This window comes from Megascapheus bottae, chromosome 13, assembly GCF_031878675.1.
Source record: "Megascapheus bottae isolate mThoBot1 chromosome 13, mThoBot2.hap1, whole genome shotgun sequence".
NCBI classification, from domain to species: domain Eukaryota; kingdom Metazoa; phylum Chordata; class Mammalia; order Rodentia; family Geomyidae; genus Megascapheus; species Megascapheus bottae.
Window position 1 is genome coordinate 4824877 of NC_143521.1, and position 21364 is coordinate 4846240.

At 35.4% G+C, this 21364-nt stretch overlaps 1 protein-coding gene across 6 annotated transcripts in view; it reads right to left on the bottom strand.

Moving 5' to 3' along the window:
- Gria2 (glutamate ionotropic receptor AMPA type subunit 2) overlaps window positions 1–21364 on the bottom strand; it is a 142337-nt gene that overhangs the window by 20691 nt on the left and 100282 nt on the right. For all 6 annotated transcript variants that reach the window (XM_090343201.1, XM_090343200.1, XM_090343202.1 and 3 more), the window contains exons 7-12: window positions 14383–14550; window positions 14017–14121; window positions 12529–12639; window positions 10955–11161; window positions 10109–10479; window positions 4887–5085 (exon numbers count right to left, since the gene is read on the bottom strand). In XM_090343201.1, coding sequence (XP_090199327.1) covers window positions 4887–5085; window positions 10109–10479; window positions 10955–11161; window positions 12529–12639; window positions 14017–14121; window positions 14383–14550 — 1161 coding nt within the window. The remainder of the gene's footprint in view (window positions 1–4886; window positions 5086–10108; window positions 10480–10954; window positions 11162–12528; window positions 12640–14016; window positions 14122–14382; window positions 14551–21364) is intronic.

A 21364-nucleotide genomic window follows, 5' to 3' on the forward strand; every position in this document is an offset into this window, starting at 1 on the left:
ATGTGTTGAATTATATTAATTGATTTGCATATGTTTAACCTGCTTTGCATCTCTGTGATGAATCCTGTATGATCATAGTGTATAATTTTTGATGAGTTGCTGAAGACTGTTGGCCAATATTTTGCATCAACACTCATCAAACAATGGGTCTATAGTTCTTTTTCTTTGATGAATCTCTTTCTCTTTAATTTTGTTACCAGACTATGCTTCCAAAATGGACAGTGTCACTTGATTTGATCAAAGATCAAATATTCACACTTGTTATTGTTCTTTTAAGAAATGTAGAGTATCTTCTTAATAAGGACCCAGAAACAGAACAAATCAGAGAAAGTCTGGATAAGTGAGACTGCATTAAACTGTAGAGCTTCTGTATGGCAAAGGACATAGCTAGCAAATTAACTAGAAAGCCTACAGAGTGGGAGAAGATCTTCACTAACCATACAATGGACAAAGGCCTTATATCTAAAATATATCAACAGCTCAAAAAATTGAATCACTCCAAAACTAATCGCCAAAGTAACAACCATCCCATTAAAAGATGGGTCAAAGACTTAAAGAGAGTCTTCTCTAAAGAAGAAATAAGAATGGCCTATAGACACATGAAAAAATGCTCAACATCTCTGCCCATAAAAGAAATGCCAATCAAAACAACTCTAATTCCACCTCACTCCAGTTAGAATGGCCAGGATAAGAAATCTAATAACAAGAGATGCTGGAGGCATCACTACTGCACTGTTGTTGGGAGTGCAAACTCGTTCAATCACTATGGAAAGCAGTATTGCAGTTCCTCACAAGACTAAACATAGAACTCCCCTAAGACCCAGCAATTCCACTATTTGGCATTTACTCAATCATCCAGAAACAAGGATATACTAAATCTACTAGCACTTCGATGTTTATTGCAGCACTATTTACCATAGCAAAGATATGGAACCAACTCAGAAGCCCCTCAGTTAATGAGTGGATCAACAAGATGTGTTATTTATACCCAATGAAATTCTATGCTGCTGTCAGAAAGAATGACATCACCCCATTTTTAAGGAAATGGACAGACTTAGAAAAAATTTTATTAAGTGAAGTAAGCCAGACTCAAAGGAACATAAGCTCAATGGTTTCCCTTATTTGTCCTAATCAGTAGAAACATTGGGCTCTTCTAGCAGAAATTTGCAATGGAACAGAACCTAGATACATAAGGCCATAGAGAATGACACTAAATGAAAGGACTTCCAGGATATAGAAACAAAAGCCATATAATGAGTGATTGTTGTCCTTAATGTATTATGTTATCTCTCATCTATTTTGCTGTCCCTTGGTTACCTTATATTGTTACAGTATTTCACCTGGTTATCAGATATATTGTATATATGTGTATTTGGTTATTTGATGTTGGATAGGGAAGGGAGGAAACAAGATGAGGGGAGGGGGGTGAGGGAGGGGAAATGGGGACCAAGACATGAGAAAGGGTATCAATATATGTGAAGCAATGCACCTTCTATCTGGTGAATATAATGTAACCCTTCTATTAATTACAATAAAAAATATATGAAAAAAAATCTAGCTAACCACCAGGCAATATTAAGGCACCTCCTCACTGATGTCATTTCACCAGGTTCCTTTAGGAAGAGCTATTGAGAGACCCTTTGAGGAACTGTGAGGGCCTGCCTGCTTTTCAAAGATTGCTAACATTCAGCCTTCGCACAAAGGAGCATGGATAGAGCAAGAACAGAGTGTGCCACTACCAGAGAAGTAAATACAGAGAGCTCAGTGTATTAGAAAAAGTTTGTGGAAAGAACCTTAATGAAGAATAAAATAGCTTATTTATTAGATGACTCTGTCAAATCTCTAAGAACATCTGAACTTTAGTAATACATAAAAGTTAAATAAAAATCACTGCCCATATGTGTTAGCCTAAGTCTGTCAGTAAAACAAATATTGAAGCCTTGCAACTTTATTAAAAGTAAAACAACCTTTAAGGTCAAAATACTGGAAATGAAAACCCAACATTAGGCAGCAATATGTCTGTTCTTTGGTAAGGGTTTTGGTAAAATGTAATGGAGAAGGAGAAGGAAAAACAGACACATGTAGGAGATGAAGTGAATGGAAAGAGGTCTTGCTACACAATCATTTCCTATTCAAGAGCTAACCTAAGGCCCTGAGAACTAAATGCAAATGCAGCAACACTCATGACCTTAACCACTTACTGTGAGGCCCTCCCCCTGAATCTCTCAACCTCAGCACATTGGAAACCCAGCTTCTAGTACATAAATGTTTGCACTCCTCACCATGAAACATGATTGTCAGACAAAAATATTGTGAGACTGAAAGAAGCAAAGCAAGACAAAAGATATGCTTTGACATATGAAACTATATCTACAGATGCAATCAGTTTGCCAAATCACAAACTGGAGTCTTAAACTCTAGAACTGGAGGGAAACTCCATGACTAACTGTTGAGCCATGGTCTCCATGACATTAATGCATCGAGAAAGAAGAATATACAGGTGCTGGTAACTCATGCCTGAAATCCTAGCTACTAAGGTGGCTGAGATCTGAAGACTGAGGTTCAAAGCCAGCCTAGCAAAAATGTAAGTGAGGGGCCCAGAGTTTGGCCTAGTGGTAGAATGCTCGCCTAGAATACATGAAGGCCTGAGTTTGATTCCTCAGTATTACATACATAGAAAAAAGTGCTGGGGCACAAGTGGTAGAGCTCTAGCCTTGAGAAAGTCCAAGAACAGTGCTCCGGCCCAGATCTCAAGCCCCAGACTGGCAAAAAAAATGTACATGAGACACATCTCCAATTAAGCAGAAAAATAAAAGCCAGAAATGTAGCCAGAAGTGACAGCTCCTTGGCCTTCAGTTCAAGCCCCAGTACAAGTACAAAACCAACAACAACTGGAAAGGCAAAGTTTTCCCAAAGTCAGCTGGGCATTTAGTCTTGGATAATTTGGGCACATTGACCATGAAATCTGGCATTTTGCTGACCCAGGAATAGCTTTCTGATTTACTGAGTTGAGAAGTATTGGAAAGCTATACGGAAGAGAATGTATAGAGAAAGGCGCTAGTGCACTTTTACCATAAGCATCACCTGCAACTCTCAGTAGATGTGCACTCAATGGAAGTATTTCTATAAGCAGGAATAATTATGTTAATTAGAATATCTTATTTTTTCTTTTTTTATTAAATAATATCCTTCCAATCTCTTCTTGCTTGCATGTCTCTGCTGAGAAATCTGGGGTTATTCTGATTGGTTTGCCTTTGTAGGTGATTGTTATCACTCATCTCTTTTGCTATCCCTTGGTTATCTCATATTGTTATAATTTTTCACCTTGTTATCTGATATATTTTATATGTGCTTAATTGGTTATTTGAAATTGGATGGGGAAAGGGGGAAATCAAGATAAACAGGGGGATGGGGGAGGGGGAGAGAAATTGGGACCATGTCATGAGAAAGGGTATCAATGTTTGTGAAGTTATGCACCTTCTAAATAGGTTAAAAAAGTCACTTTGGGCCAAGCACTGGTGGCTCATGCCTGTAATCCTAGCCATTCAGGAGGCTGAGAGAAGAGGAATATAGTTCAAAGCCAGAGTAGGGAAAAAAGTCCAAGAGACCCTTATCTCTAATAAATTACTCAAAGCAAGCCTGGAGCGGTGCTGTGGCTCAAGTGGTAGAGAACTAGCCTTAAGCAAAAAGAAGCTCAGGACTGTGGCCAGTCCCTGAGTTTAAGCACCAAGACCAGGCAGAAAAATAAAAGTCAGTTTGGATAAGAATAGCAAAAATTCTTCAAATCTTATTTCTAATTAAGATGCATTTGATATTGTTATTTATTTGACTAAATTGAGTATTATGATGAAGCAAGAGGACTGTGTCATATCCAGAGGATTCATATGTGTGAAGTGCTACAATGCATTTTGTTCATAATAGGTTTGTATTACAACATTCATAGTTTATCTGCATTAATGTCACAAAAACTTCTGCTAGACTATACTTCTCAATGATATAATCAAGATCCTACCCACTGGAAATGTCCTGGTTACTCTCATTAGCTGTGTATTTTCATCCAGTACCTTTCCTTAACCATACCTTCAGCCCCAAATTATTTGTAAAAGAAACCCAGAAATAATGTAACTTGAAACAGTGTTCATGTTAGGATCCTATAGCTTTGACCTCTGGCCAAGATCTCACTCAGGTTCAAAAACATTCAAAGAGATATGCAGGCTAGCAGTTATCATATTATGCTATATATACTGGCTTGAATTGATCAGCTGTATTTAAATATTTTCATGAAATGTTATAGAAATAATTTCAAAACAAATGAAAATTTTGCTAGTATCAGACAAATAGACTTGTCCTATGTAAGATTACAAATTAAAAATTTAGAATTTCATTTAAGTATAATATCTGACATTTATTACCTATTTTCACAGGAAGTTGAAAGCCTATATTAACCTTTCCTTGAAAGAATCCCGTAGCAAATTCAGAATTTCCACATGAGACCATAACGTGTCTTAACATGGAGTCAACATAGCATGTAAAAGTGGGTCTTTCAATCATAAATTACACAGAGTAAGCACAATCATAATTATGCAAAATAGATAACAGAACATTAATATAAGCATCTATATTTTGCTTTAATTTTAAAACCAACGGACAATAAATTTTAAGGAGACTAAGTTTCAATGGCATTATAGCGTTTTTTTTTTCCCTTAGGTATAAAAGAGTAGAAATAAAGCCATGGACATGGATAAGGGAAAAAAAAAAGAGGTAGAGACAGCGATGAGATTACTTTCACATATTTATCTGTTCACAGATCATGGGAGGAAGAAGAGCATTTCAAAAGGTTAAATTGTAGGAACAAACATCTGAAATTACAAAGCAAAATCTCTTACCCTGAAAAACTCTTTAGTGGAGCCAGAGTCTAATGTCCCATAAGCAATCTCTGTTTGCTTAGAAAGGTCCTCAGCACTTTCGATGGGCGATACCATCCTCTCTACAGTCAGGAAGGCAGCTAAGTTAGCCGTGTAGGAGGAGATTATGATCAGGGTAAAGAACCACCACACACCTCCAACAATGCGCCCAGAGAGGGATCTAATAACAAGTATGAAATGGATTTATAAAGTGAAATGCATGAACAAATATAAAATCAAGTTAGTAAAAATTCACAAATATCAACAGACACGGGAACATTTCACTTCATACTTTTCATATATTTCACTTCATAGGTTTTATATGAAGCTAGAAATTAGTAAACATCTCAGGCACAGAAGAGATGTTACCTAGTTTTGATGACATATTTCTTATGACCCATTGAGATGTGTCTTTTGGGACTCATCATAATTAGATGCCTACATTCTTTAGGGTATGAAAACCCACAATGAAATAATTTAAAGAAATGTGTAAATAACTCACCCAATATTTGCTATACTTTATCTATCATGGCATAGGTACATATGAACCAGATGTTGAAAAGGAAACCGGTTAAGTTTATAACAGTATTTACCCCCCCAAAGAAAAATATTAAAACAAAGAGAATGAAGCACATATGTTAATTTGAGTAATTCAACCAAGGAAGTTCTAATACATTCTCCCCAAATACCACAAAGTTTCATTGCGTTTCTGTGTAAGATATAAGTATTTGACAATGAAGAGGAGCAAAATGCGTGAGGAATGGTACTAAAAACAAAAGGGTTGACACAAAACCTAACTTTCAATGTATAAAGGAAACATCTTGTTGGTATGAGCCACTATGACCACGTTTCTTGTGTTTCCTTACTAAGAATAATTATCACCCAAAGAAAACAAGATAGTGAATGTTTACAGGTTTGTCAAAATATAAATTTCTCATATGTAATACAATAAGATAATAATATTTCTGTGACTATATCTTATTATACACAAACATTTTAAAAGCTTGAATTACTGGGCATCTGAAGATGCCCAATAATTTACCTGAAATTTGAAGTACAGAAATTTAGATGTATAACTACAGGAAAGGTATCTACTGTATTATTTTTTAAATATTTTATAAAATTCTAATCTTAATAGAGAATTTGAATGTTATTACCTCAAACACGGCCATTTTCAATAACAATGCTCTCTAAAATTAGACTGGAAGACATATTCTTTTTAAAAATTGTCATCAAAAGAAGTTTATCAATTTATCCCTCAAACGAAATCTACTGATATAAGCATTAAGAAAAACACCATTTTCCAGGAGCCTATACTTCTAGGTACTCAGGAGGCTGAGATCTGAGGACAATGGTTAAAAGCCAGCCAAAGCAAAAAGTCCATGGAATTTTTTTTTAATCTCCAATTCACCAGCACAAAATGGAAGTGGAGGTGTGGCTGAAATGGTAAAGTTCTAGCCTTGATCAAAAAAGCAAGACAAAGCTTGAGATCCTTAATTGAAGCCCCAGTATCAGCACACATGCCTACATACAAACACACACACACACACACACACACACACACACACACACACAAACATACACTAATGCACTCTTCATTATAATGGACAGTAGGTCAAAATTCTTCAGTGATAATGATAGGATACACCACTCAATAACAATAGGGAGCATATAGCCAATTAACACGGAAATTTGTTTTACAATTCAAACTTCTATTGTTTAAAATAAGGGGAGTACCAATGAAAAACTGAGAATATCATTAGGAGTTTCAAAACACCCCTGAGAAATGTAAAAAAACGAATAAACGTTATAGGATAGAAAGAGTTAAACATTTCCCACTCTTTTTTTTTTTTTTTTTTTTTTTTTGCCAGTCCTGGGCTTGAGCTCAGGGTCTGAGCACTGTTCTTGGACTTTCTCAAGGCTAGAGCTCTACCACTTTAGCCTCAGCACCACTTCCGGCCTTTTTTCTATGTATGTGATACCGAGGAATTGAACCTGGGTCTTCATGCATGCTAGGCAAGCACTTTAACCACTAGGCCAAACTCCCGGCCCGTCATTTCCCACTCTTTTTGCAAAAGATTTGACATACATTGTGCCCTTGAAAAACTTCTATGTAGACCTAGCCACCTTCAAAATTTTCACTGTGTACCCCTATAGCATGGGGGAATGAAGTAAAGGAAATGTGTCTTGTACGGTGGGAAAATACATCTCCTGATTGCCACATTCTTAACATAAAAATAGGTCAAGTGCTAATTGTTGCTGACTATGCACCACATGCTAACTAAGCTATGTTTATTACTCCAGTTGTAAAAGTAAACAAGTATCATCAGTCATCCTCTATGTGCTTAAAATATTTAATGAGATTTAATGCATCAATTAATTTCAAATCTAAAGGGAGGTCAAATATTTACTGGATTTATAATAATGTTTTCAGTTTGAAAAATATCACTTAATGCTCTTTGAAAGGATGTTGAAGAAATTATATACAGAGGAGAAAATTCTATTTTGTCTTATGATGATGTACATAAAATGGTTTCTAGAATTAAATACAAATGTCTGATCTGTATACATGTTTACTAAAGAAACAGTAAATGCTCTCATTTCTTTTCAGTGTGTTTAAATCCCTTTAGTCTTCACTTTCAAATAATTATTTTTCAAAATAATCTAAATTTTTTTTTTGCCAGTCCTGGGCTTGAGCTCAGGGCCTGAGCACTGTCTTTGGACTTTCTCAAGGCTAGAGCTCTACCACTTGAGCCTCAGCACCACTTCTGGCTTTTTTCTATATATATGGTACCGAGGAATCGAACCCGGGTCTTCGTGCATGCTAGGCAAGCACTTTAACCACTAGGCCAAACTCCCGGCCCCTAATAATCTAAATTTTTATATTCAAATTGTTTAGATTTAAAGGGTAAAGAAGCCAATAGAACAAAAAATTCATCTTTATAACATAATTATCTTCTATTTTGTTTGTGATTCTATTTTCAGAAAACTGTATCTTATAGTAAAAAAGATTCCAAATTTAATTTGACACAAATTGCCTAGTCAGAGCCCAATAAATCATTCTGTTACAATTTAAATGTATTCTATTAATATTAATGATATAGTTCCACATCATACTTTACTTGGAAAAATATGATAAATTTTTTAATTTCCAAAGTCATGAGCATTTCAGAGCTCTTGAAAGGCTAATATCCTGCTCTACTCTTACAATATGGAGCAATCACCACAATCTAAAATATGACACCTAGGTTCACTTACGGTATCATTAAATTTACCAATACTATGTTTTATGTTTAAATGAATGGTTAAAACATATAGAACACAAGGGGAAAGTGTTTCAGTAAACTGAAGTTTGCTCATATATTTCTGAGGTGAAAATACCATAAATATGTGCTACTTAAAATACCTGTGTATAAAGAATAAAAGTTATTACCTGGGAAATGGCAATGGGTCATGACTTATGAATGAAATCAAAAGCACAAACAGAAAATGCCCTAAGTTGAAAGTAGCCTTGGTAAAAATGAGTAGCCTTCTACATGTCATAATTTACCCTAAGATATATTGTGTTTCAGTCACTTGCTAGAAAGTTTTCCCACTCTTTGACAAGAACTGGGTTTTTAAAATACTATGTACAATGCCATGGTACATGAGAGACCAGGATTGTAGGAACAGTGATCAATGTATTCCAGTTTACCATAAGCTCCCCCAAATTCTGAAAAGACAAAATAATTTATGTCACCCAAGCATTATAATCTTATATCTGAGAATTTGGTAGCACAATACATAGAAGTCTTTCTTACCAGTTGTTAACCATTTTCTTTAGTATGTTGAAGATGAAACTATTTTCTGACCTTTGAATTTTTATAGATTTCTCATCTCCTTACTAGAAATGTCTCTGTATATGTGGAACTTAGATAACTAAATACCAAAATATAATTGTAATCTGTATTTTGTCAGAAATGTAGTATATACAAGGTGTGTGTGTGTTTTTATATGTGTGTATGTGTGTAAATACACTCATACACCCAAGGGAAATACCACTGACATATTTCTAATTTAGTGCGGTCCTATAGAGAATCTCCAGGGAACATTGCAGGACTAAGATTTTGGCTTTAGACTTCTAATTTTACAAAAAATTAAAAAAATATAATTGAAGAAGCAAGCTCTTGGTCACCTCTGTCTAGATGTCACTTAGTGATATATAACTTGTTTGAAAAAGTTACAAAGTTTTTGAGATTCTTATATACTTTTTAAAAATCATTCACTTGTAATTTCCAAAACTACTCAAAATCTGAAAGTGTAATAAATTAGGATCAGACAAGGAGCATTTTTCACCACTTAAAATAGCCTATAGAATCAAAAAATGATAATCTAGTCCAAATTAAACTGAGTCAGTCAATAGACTGAAATCTAATTTGGCTTTACTTATGAACATTATCACATCAGAAAATAGGTGTGAGTTATTGATCCAAAAAGCCATATATAGTTTTCATCCTTATAACAACAGTAATAAATGCTTTGTAATGAATCTGTCATAATTTGTACTTGTAGGATGAGATCTATATCTCTCTTAATGGGAACAGTCATATATGTTTATCTTGTGGTGTGTAGACTTGCATTTATTATGGCATAGGCTTCTATAATGAACAGTCAGTCTTCTCCCTGGTTTTCTAGAAAATACATCATATCCTTTGAATCCAGCTACCTCACCTTGAACAGAAATTTTATGTCTGTACCATATCATTTTCATGAAATGAAATTGGAAAAATAAAAGAGATGAGTTAAATAAAAACGTGAGTTAATGAAATTTTACCTAATAAATTGTTTCGATAGTTACTAAATCATATTGCCCATTTTCCCACATACAGGTCTGTGTTAAACACACAGGTAGCTGTAAAATGAGAATATGCAGCAAAAACACGGTACCCCTCCAAGAAGGCATGAAATGAGAGGAACCTTATGCATTTTGTAGCCTCTCCATGGTGTATATAATTTCACCAAGGAAATAAATGATCAGCATTCCAAGAATATTGCTCAAATATTTCACAGGCTTACACCGATGGTCAAAGTCTGTCCTTTAAGCCTCGTAAAGTGGCTGGACAAGCAGTCGGCAGCTGGTGACATCTTTATAGTGAATTCATATACACCATGAATATCCTCTGGAGACCTAAAATGCACAAAGTTGAAGCAGATGAGTAACCAACCTTGGCGAAATATCGCATCCTTGCTGCATAAAGGCACCCAAGGAAAACCAGAGACTATTAAAAATCCCAAATTCATTAGTTGATTCACTACTTTGTGTTTCTCTTCCATCTTCAAACTCCTCAGTGTGCCACTCGTAGGGGCTAAATCTGCTGACCAGGAATAAAACTACACTGACCCCAATGTAGGCAAAAACAATGCACATCCAGATCTCATAGGCTAAAGGATCAAGAAATGAAAACACTCCTGGTTTGGACTTCTGAGGTTTCTTGATCATGATAGATATGCCAAGGCTCATGAAGGGCTTGGAAAAGTCAATCACTTCTTCTCTCACAAGAGTAATGGTGAGTGGAGCAATTGCAATGTCAGCTTTCTGTAAGGAAAAACAAAGGAAAGTAATAGAACCTAGAATCGTGGTCAGAAAGGAATAGCAGTTACAGTATAGGATGGACAGGTAAGGAGGGAATTTAGAGAAGTGACAATAATTGTTGCTCTTGTGAGAGCCCAGTAAATGAAAAAGCAATGTGTTTTCCAGCCTTCCTCTGTGTAAAGGAAGAGTTCATCTGTCTAGCTTGACAAGGATAGCAGCCCAGCTACATCACGTCTAGGCCTTGCAGCCTGTAGATAACACCTACATAGTTTTACCACTGATGACACATACTAATATACAAGGTAATGTGCGGTTTACTTCTGACTTCTGCTTTCAAATATTGATGAATCAATGGGAGCATTTCTAGAGGAATGTGGCATGGCAGCGACTTCACTCGTGGGAACTGTGAAGGGAGGGGTGAGCATTCTATCAACAGTGCGAATGGAAAGACTTTAACTAGGAGGAGAGCTATACTTACCCCATACACAAGTTCTCCAACCATCCCATTCCAAATTTTCGTGTCTGCATCCCTGGCCCCATACTTGCCATCCCCAACAATGGTCAACTTGTACTTGAACCCACAATGTTTGGCGATTTCTGCAGCCAGGTCAACACAGTAGCCCTCATAGCGCTCATTGCCCTCAAGCATTTCATGATTCTTCTTCATCATGACATATGGGGATTCCTATGTGGAAAGACAATACATTTGCTGATTGAAACGGTTAACTCTGCAATGTCATTGAGTTGTACCTCATGGTTTAAGAACAACTTGTTAGCAAGATACACTGGAGCAAGCATAGTAAACATTACAAGGAAAAATAATCATCTGAATGCTTTTGAAACCTAGGTCCTCAAATGTCATTACGCTTGAGATAGCTTGTGCTTTACCATAATAGAGTAAAAATATACTTGAACCATTTATAACTCCAAGATCTTCTTTTATTCAATGTTGGATCTATCTATCAGAACCTTGTTTTAGATTAAAGTCGTACCCACTTCAATAATTCATCCAAAAGCCTTGAATTATTTCTATCCTGTGGGTAAGTTTTCTGGTAGAAATCAATAGTGCCATAGCCAGGGATACAGAGCAGAAAGATATCATGATGACTGGCTGATTATATCACTGAAAGTTTCAGGTCTCATTTGGAAAATGAGATGCTACAGAGGTCAGCTCTCCTATGTACACAAGAATGGTGACACCCCGCAGTCTAATAACCGCTCTAAGTCCTTGGGAAGTGGTACCAAAGATATTTAATATCTCCGTGATATGTCATTTCAGTGACATGATGAAACTGAGAATTCTCAATTGTGGAACTTATTAATATTTCCAAGTGCCTATTGATGTTTATCCAAATCTGTTATTAGCCCATCTATATTTGCATCTCATATTATTAGGGTAATGATTCCACAAATTTATTTTCTCACTGCTGAAGTAAAACAGAACACAATTACTTTGTTATAAATTCATGTCCTGTAATAACTCCATTTTCTCTATTTCTTTTCTCTAATTGTTCCTTTCCATCAATCCAAAGCCCAGATATTCTAGTTTTAGCTCAATTTTGCCTTACTCATTCAATATTCATTGATTTGTATATTGGGACTATGCAAATCCCTGTATGCAAACTAGGGGCAAACAAAGGGATCAACTTACTCATTAATGAGTTCATTCATTTACTAGAAAGTTGAAGATATCATTACCCCATATTAAAGGTGGAAAGACTGTGTTGGTGCAGAGGGAAGTAGGAATGAAAAGTAAGAACACCCTACAGGAATACTAACAAGACAATAAAGAATCCCCTCAGTTCGTCTGCATATATAGCAAAGTATGAAGTGTCTGTCAAGCTAGTGTTAAATCTGGCAGGAGAGATGGGAACATTTTGAATGCTTGAGATTCTGTAGTCAGTTTAGTTGATTAAATATAGAATGGATGATTATAACTATGCAAAAGAAGCTCTGTATTCGTTTTTATCCTAAAATATAAATATCAGCTTCCCTTGGGAGATAATTTCTATAAGAAACAAATGTCCAGCATAGGAAAATGTAGTTAATTACCAAAATTGTCGTGACAACAACAGTTTTATTCTCAAGCCCAGAGGTATCATTTCCAGAAGGGAGTTCGGTAAGGGTAACAACCATTTTGTCCACTTCACTCCAATATCCAATCTGTAAAAGGTTATAGCAGGTCAGTAGGTAAGTAAATAGTCTCTCTATTAAAACATTTAACTGTTTGAACCCATATCTGAGCCCCAAATTATAACCACATTACGGTAGCTTCTTTTTTCATGGTTCCTTTCAATATGTCTGTGAGTAATTTGTTTAAAAGTAAGCAGGTAGAGATAGAAATTCTATAGTCTCCTAGCAGAGAATTACAATAGAACAAAACCTAGATACATAAGGCCATATAGAATGATGCTAAATGAAAGGACCTCCAGGATATAGAAACAAAAGCCATATAATGAGTTATTGTTGTCCTTGATGTACTATGTTATCTCTCATCTCTTTTGCTGTCCCTTGGTTATCTCCTATTGTTACAGTATTTCACCTGGTTATCTGATATATTGTATATATGTGTATTTGTTTATTTGAAATTGGATAGGGAAGGGAGGAAAACAAGATGAGGGGTGGGGGAGGGGAGAGGGAAATGGGGACCAAGACATGAGAAAGGGTATCAATGTATGTGAAGTAATTCATCTTCTATCTGGTGAATATAGTGTAACCCTTCTATTAATTACAATAAAAATATATGAAAAATAAAAGAAATTCTAAATAATTAACTATTTTTGTGCTAGTACTAGGGCTTGAACTTGGGGCTTCACGCTTCTTTTTACAGATGTTTGGTGCTCTTAGCACTTATGCCACATTTCTATTCTTGGCTGGTTAATTTGTTAGTTAATTGAACTTTTCTACGCGGGCTGGCTTCGACCATGATCATCACATCTCAGTTTCCTGATTCCAGGCATGAGCCACCAGAGCCTGGCTAAACTCAGTCTAAATTGTGACTTTTTAATATTGACAGTTAAAATAAAATTGTTGAGTTGGCTAGTTACATGTACATATGTAGAGCTGGGTTTTTTGGTTTTTTTTCCTCCTTAGAAATTTACAAAACCTTTAGCAATATTTCTTTCCCTTCTCTTTAAAATCTTCTTCTGTTACAGTTTTAAAAGTTTAAAGTTCTACTTACAGTTAATTTTTTTGAGATTTCATATCAAATGAAAATATTTCCTGAAAAAATGTTTAAAAGTCTGCTTTTAGAAGTGCCTAATCTCTTATGAAAGAATAAAAGTTATTATCTGAGAAATTGTAATGAGTTATGAATGAAATAAAAAAACACAGAAAGAAAATACCCTAACTTGAAAGCAGGCTTGTTAGTAATGATGCATCATAATTTATCCTGGGATATATTGTGTTTCAGTTATTTGATACCAAGACTTCCTACTCTATGACAAAAACTAGGTGAACATTCTCTGCTGGACTCTTTGGAATCTTAAAGGTGAGCTAATACTTCTCAAGACAATTGCATTTAAACCTCTTAGGACTTACCTTCCGTGGCCCATTAGTTTTGAGTTCCATGATGTTAATGGTATAGTTTATTCGTTTCCCATTCTGGTCAAACTTTATGTTTCCTGACAAACCTTCAACCTGAACCTAATGATGAAATTAAAGAAGAGTTACAAATATACCCTCAATAGAAAACAAATTCTACAGATTACTTTCACTGGACTCAAGTGAAGATGATTACTTTGCTAAGGTGTATTTCTACTCTCCAACCTACCTTTTGGAAGAAATAATGAGACCTATAGGTTGAACATAAGGAATAAAACAAGAATAACTAATTTGGCAGGGCAAGAAAAAAAAAGCATTAATAATCATGTGACATGACCTTTATTGCTATCTTGTGATACTGACCTGTTTGAGAGCCCTCTCTATCTCCACACCCTGTCCCCAGGGCACTGCTGGGTTGGCCAGGCAATCTCCAGCATTGCCCCTACGGGAGATTTCAATTCTTTGCTTCCGTAGGTTTCGGAATGCTTCTGTCATCACTTGAACGGCATCATAGGTCAGGGCAGAAGTATACTGAAAAGGAACACACACACACACACATTCACTTCATAAAAAGGGAGAGAAGTCAGAAGTTCACTGCACACACATAAGCCAGACTGCCCTCTGCTTCTTGTACAAGGTAGATTGTCATGTTTAAATCCAAGGAGCTTCTGCATTAGGGAACTCAGAAGCCAAGAGAGGCGATAGGAATTCTGGATTATGGGATGTACTTAATTCTATTCAAACTGATTTCTCATTAAATCATTGCTTTATGGCTGGGAATGGTGATGAAAAAAATCTCATTTTAGCAATATATATTTCTTCATCATCTAATGAAAGATTAATTTGTCAATAGGGAAAGAATACACATTTTTTCTAACCATACAGATGCATAGGTCTTGGAAGCAGTTATGGATGTTCCTCTAAGGATTCTGTGATAACATGTAAAAGGCACTAAACTTCATGATTTTATGTCCTCATTTTTTGCTCTAACAGTCATCTGTCCAAACAATATGCTAGTCTGAGTTCTTTGGAACTGAAGCAAATGTTACCTGTGCAGTGAGTCAGTGGCTGAAGTGGTTTGTGTATGGGCAAGTACGTCACCTGCTATAATGATAGCAAGACAGGGTAATTTTAAATGATCAATACAATTTGACCTTAAAGTTTTATTGAATGTTAAGGATTTTTTTTTATCATTTTCAGTCTGAAGTTACCAAAGGGTAGAGAAAATCCAGATACAAATCCACAGAAATGACTAGTGTGCACCCCATGCCCAGACATTGTTTGTGATGGAATATCAGATTTTTGGCCCAGTCTGGCCTCAAACCAAAATCCCCTAATCTTCTCCCAACCAGCTAGGTTTATAAGCTTAAGCACTGCACCTGGCCCTTATATTCTCTTTAATAAAGAAGGATATAAGGCATGGCTCAAATAGTAGAGTGACAAATGAAAAAAAGCCCCACAAGACTGTGAGATCAATTTCAAAACAGTACCATCACAAGTTATAGTAATAATAGTTATTAGAATGATAACAGGTAAATATATATAACAGGTATACATAAAGCGGGTAAATCAATTTTTTCCAAATGTCTTACAATATCCATATTTCATTTAAAATGTAATATATCATTGATTTCAAATTATATCTACATAAGAAAAGACTTTTGAGGCAAATACCACAAAGGCCAAGTGGCAAATATTTCTTAAGGTAAATATAAATGCAAACATTAGATATAGTGAAGCAAAATGTAACATCACTACATATTTGCGTCACTTCTGTCTATTCCTCTTATCATTGAAGAGAATAAAAACAAGTGATTAATTCACTTTCTCTGAAGAGCAATCAGTTCATTGCCTTAACTCTAACATTAATGTCTAAGTTTCTGAATTGGTAATAGAATCCATACTGAACAAATATTGCAATTTGTATTAAAATGTATGATACTAGCTAAAAGCCAATATCTTCATTGGGTCAGGCCACTGACATCACTGGAAGGAATCCATAACAGTTGTATACTAAATGGTTTAGGTTAAATGAACTGAAAGCATTTAGATCCCTATAGCCCATTCTCATTAAGCCTCAGAAGAAGCACACAGTGGGAAGAAGAGTCCTTTCAACCTTTTGTAAATGTTCCAATCTAATCAACTCTTAAACCTATTATCTTAAATTAAAAGTCACAGTCACTGAAACACAATCCAGGCTGACAGAAAATCAACCACTTCTGTATTCAGAGTCCCTTTCGGTTTATGTTCTGCATGTGTGGCTCATTTATTTTCCTAAACAAGTATGCTCACAGTTTTGATTGCATAGTTAAATATTTCCATTTTATTTCACCATTCAGTAAAGTAGATGTAAATTAATTTGAGGGGAACATGATGGCCATATAACTACCATCTTCTTTGAAAACAAATGTTGCATTTCTGACCTGATGTTTATTATCTGCAAACTCTCTCAGCTGAGACAGAAACTTATATTTTGGGAAAAGTAGCTAGGTTCTTTAGTCCTTCATAATCACATTAGCATCACACTTTCAGAAGATATTGGGAAAAACATTTCTCTGGCCTATTTTCCAAATGTCCTTTATTTCATTTTAAATCTGTATTTGTTAAGATGTATTTCTCAAGGATTATATGAAATGTACATTTTAACTACTTGTGTAGTTATGAAACAAACCACACACTGTTATAATTATCAAAACTAGAATACAGTATTTTTTTTTTTGCCAGTCCTGGGCTTCAGCTCAGGGCCTGAGCACTGTCCTTGGACTTTCTCAAGGCTAGAGCTCTACCACTTGAGCCTCAGCACCACTTCCAGCTTTTTTCTATGTATGTGGTACAGAGGAATCAAACCCAGGTCTTTGTGCATGCAAGGCAAGCACTTTACCACTAGGCCAAACTCCCAGCCCCTAGAATACAGTATTTCTGATATAACAATTGTGTATATGAAAAACTCTCTGTTCATCTCAAACATAATATAAAAGAGGATAAATAGAATTCAGTTTAAGATTTTATATATAACCCCAATTACAGTATATTTTCCTAGATATGTTACAAAAGTATGATGAAATAGGAAAAGATATGTATTTTTAAAAATAGTATTAACTAATAGGAAGGTAGTAACTCCTCCATGTAACTCTAGAAACTCAAGAGGCTGAGATCTAAGAATCAAAATTTGAATGTAGCCCCAGCAGGAAGGAAGTTTGTGAGATTCTTTGTCTCCAATCAACCATCAAAAATCTGAGAGTGAAGTTGAGACTTAAGTGTAGAGCTACAGCCTTGAGTGAAAAGCTAAGAAACAGTTTCTAGACACTGAGTGCAAGCCCCATACTACAAGCACACACGCACACACACAGACACAAACATACACATACACACACATACAAAAGTACTAATCGTTAGCTATTGCTGTTACAAAATTGCCTACAAATGGCCATTTTCGTTATTTCTTTGAAATACGCAATTTTGTAGAGCACAATTTGAAAAGCACTTCATTAAAAATAAAACTCACGCAAGCAACAAAGTCACCTAGCTATCCAGGTCTGAGATCACAGGGAGCCATTTTGAAGCCATCCAAGGAAAGAAAACACTTATTTCCAATTAACTACCAAAGAACCTAGAGCCAAGTGATAGAGCACTAGCCTTGAAACCAGTACCTGGGCCCTGAGTTCAAGGTTCAGGACTAGCACAAAAAAAAATAAATGAATAAATAAATAAAATAAAATAAAATTCAGAGACCAAACTGAACGATTTCTTATTCTGTTAGCTTGGGGAAAATTTACTGATGGTAATGTTAAAGTGCTTTTAGTGAAATGATAAGCTGGATAGCTCTTCTCCATCATCTGAGTGTTGGAAAACAAGGTGAGAAAAAAGAAAACAGAAAATTCACATGCACTACTTCTTTATATAATAAATGTGAGGAAGACTTTTGGTATTTCACATCTTTATTCTAATAATATTTGAATGATTCCAAACTATAAAGTCTTTTTTAATACATGGCCAAAAAATTATCTGAAAGTGAGACTTAAATCAAGATCATTGGTTCCTGGGGCATTATTTTGCATGAGATTGTCACGTCAGAACATAATCTAGAATCCCAGAAAACAACTCGGCCCATCAGAACAATTGTCACGTTTTATTCGTGAATACTATATCAAGTAAGTGGACAAATAGGAAGTGAAAAGCTTGGTGACAAAACTTGCAAATGAGAAGCTGTAAAATAATATATTTGTTGACTAGTAGGCTTACTTGCTTTTTCCTTTTTGCTACCCTCTATCCTGGTATAAAACTAAGTTTATTTTTGCAATGGTTTGAAAGCCATTCTGTGCTAAAAAAAAAAAAAAAAAAAGTTCTGTGATCCAATTGATGGTTCTGTATTATAGGCACCAAGGAATTTTGGAGTAACAATTCCAGGTTAACTGATAAGTCAGCATTGCCCAGACTAATTACCAGTTTCAAAATTTCCTTAATACCAACTGAATTTCCAGAAAGTGATTCTTTGTGTAGTGAGTTGTTAAAGGTTTTATGGACTAGAAAAATCCACCTGCTCATTTCTATGATAGAATAAATTGCTAGTTAAATAAAATTATTGTACACAGAAGGCTATTTCTCTAGAAGGTTTTATACAATATAATTGTTTCTTTGTTTTACAAAATAATCATTCAGAAAAATAAGTAAATGTATATGAAAAGTTTAGTATTTTTTAAAGATTCCTCCAATGTTCGAGAAGCAGTGAAGACAGAATAGGAGGGAATACATTATACACCTAAAATTATTCACTTGTCTTAATTTCAAATTCCACAGCCGTCTACCCTCTGGAAAAAGACAGCTTGTGATAAGGTCATCTTTAATTTACTGTAAAGCAGTTTGAACATGTGCCCTTTGAAACTTCACTGTGTAGAGGCATAAAATCTTCATAAAGACTCCACAACCCTAGTAAGCAAGCCATATCCGAAGGTTGAAATGAGAGTTCCTTGGGCAAGAAACCAAAATTAACATTCCTCTTATTCTCTGCAACAAACAAAACAATCTACTTTGCTGTGATCAATTATCCATGCAAAATGACTATATTCAAAGCAATACATTTTCACCTAAATTACCAAATTAATTTTTGACCTTGATTTGAAATCTTACCAATGACCAAGCACTTCATATCCGCAGACAGGAAAATAAATTTGGGATTCAGATTTTTAGATAAGATGAATCAGATTTTCTAAGACAAAATAGCAAATTCAAATCAAATCATCCTCTAGTTTCCATTGAGAAAGTAGTTTCTGGCCAAGCACGGTGGCTCACGCCTGTAATCCTAGCTACTCAGAAGGCTGAGATCTTGAAGATCAAGGTTCAAAGCCAGCCCAGGCACAAAAGGAGCTGTGACTCTTATCTCCAACTACCCTCTAGAAAATAGGAAATGAGGCTTGGCTTAAGGGTAGGGTGGTAGCCTTGAGCTGAAGAGCTCAGGGACAGTGTCAGGCCAAGTTCAAGACCCATGACTAACAAAAAAACAAAAACAAAAACAAAAAACAGTAGTTCCTTCCTTCAGGGGACTCTTTTGCTTTGTGGTTTCATCATAAATTCTTCTGTCTGATTCTTCCCTTGCTTATAAGCAATGGGGGAAAACAAAAAAGGAAACAAAAAAGAAAAATACATGTTATTCAGGAAAATTTATGTTTCAACTTTGGCATGTGGGGATCAAAGATGTCTACCTGCAAATCACTAGAACTTTTGAAGAGCGAAGAAAGCACATGAGGTGTCACTGACTCTGCAGAAATTAGAAATATAAATGAAAAGTTTACTGAGGGCATAAGATGGCTCCAACAAAATTGTGATATGAAAGATTTGGGAGAAATCTTTGAGAGCCGTACTTATTCTTTTCACAGATAAAGATATTCAGGAATGTGATGTAAACTCAGATGTCATGTAATATAATAACAAATAATAATGTGTTTTATTATTATTATGAAATGTATATAGCTCTCATAAAGTAATTTGATCAGTATCACCTCTTTTAAATTTGTCAGTGTACTCCCATAACAGTTACACTTTTTATACTAAAAACATGATATTATAAACGCTTCAAGCTTCTAGGCTGTGGTAGGTAAAATACTTTAGTATTTGCCAATGTGGTTATGGTCAGTTTAAATACTCAGGGAGCAGAATTAATTGGATTATGCCACTAGAGTACTATTTAATGAATGATGCTAATTACTGGACTGAAAAAGATTATGCTATTTTCAGACAAGCCTAAGAACTGTCTGAGGACAGCAATTAAGAAAGTTTGAGTATCTACGCTGTTTCTCGAACAAAATGAGATTCTTGTAGGAAAACCAATACTTAAAGTGCCACACAGTCTTCAATAATGATTATTGTTCAAATTCAACACCAGTAAGATATCCAAGATCCCAATGAAGAACAAAGTTCATTACATCACCAGAAAGGACCAGCAGTCATACATTGCAAGTTGTCAAATACATTAAAATACGAGTCCACCTCAAAATGAAAATGCTTGCAAATTGCTTTTAGCCAATGACAAATCACCATAATCATCATCTTTTTTAATAATTTAAGGTAAACTCTCCCATGTAAACTGAAGTACTTTGAACAGTCAATTCAAGTGGTTACAGCAGTTACTTCTTGAAATACCAAGTAAAATAATTTGCCAGTCTCACACCTGTAATCCTAGCTACTCAGGAAGGTGAGATCTGAGGATCACAGTTCAAAGCCAGCCTGGGGACAAAAGACTGTGACAAAAACATAAGAAGTGGTTTCAATGTGTTAGAAGTAATGCACCTGCTAGGTGGCGAATATAACTGTAATCCCTCTGTACATTATCTCGATAATAAAAAATAAAATGGAAAAAAAGACCGGGAGATTCTTATTTCCAATTAATCACTAGAAAACCAAAAGTGGTGCTATGGCTCCAGCGGTAGGGAAGTAGCTATGAGCTCAAGAGCTCAGGGACAGCGCCAAGACCCAGAGTTCAAGTTCCATGACTGACCCCCCAAAAAAGACAAAAAGAAAAATCACCATACCACCATCATTTGAAAATATAGCATCGGAATTCCAGAGTAAGTAACTTATATGCTTTAAATTGTATGCTGTACTGAGTTGTAGGATTTGTCCTCAGTCTGACCCAAGAGGAAATCCTACTTTAATTCCGTGTCTATACTGTCCACACCGCCTTCCTGTGATTTGGTAGCTATATTAGATTCACTGTTGGTACTGAAGTTCTGTGTTAAAGTAACCTGTATTTCACTTAATAACTCCTGCAGGTCACAAGGGTTGTAATGCTGGCAAATTGGATGTACCATAGATAATCTGTGAAGAGTTTTTCTTAAGTAAAAAGGCAAAA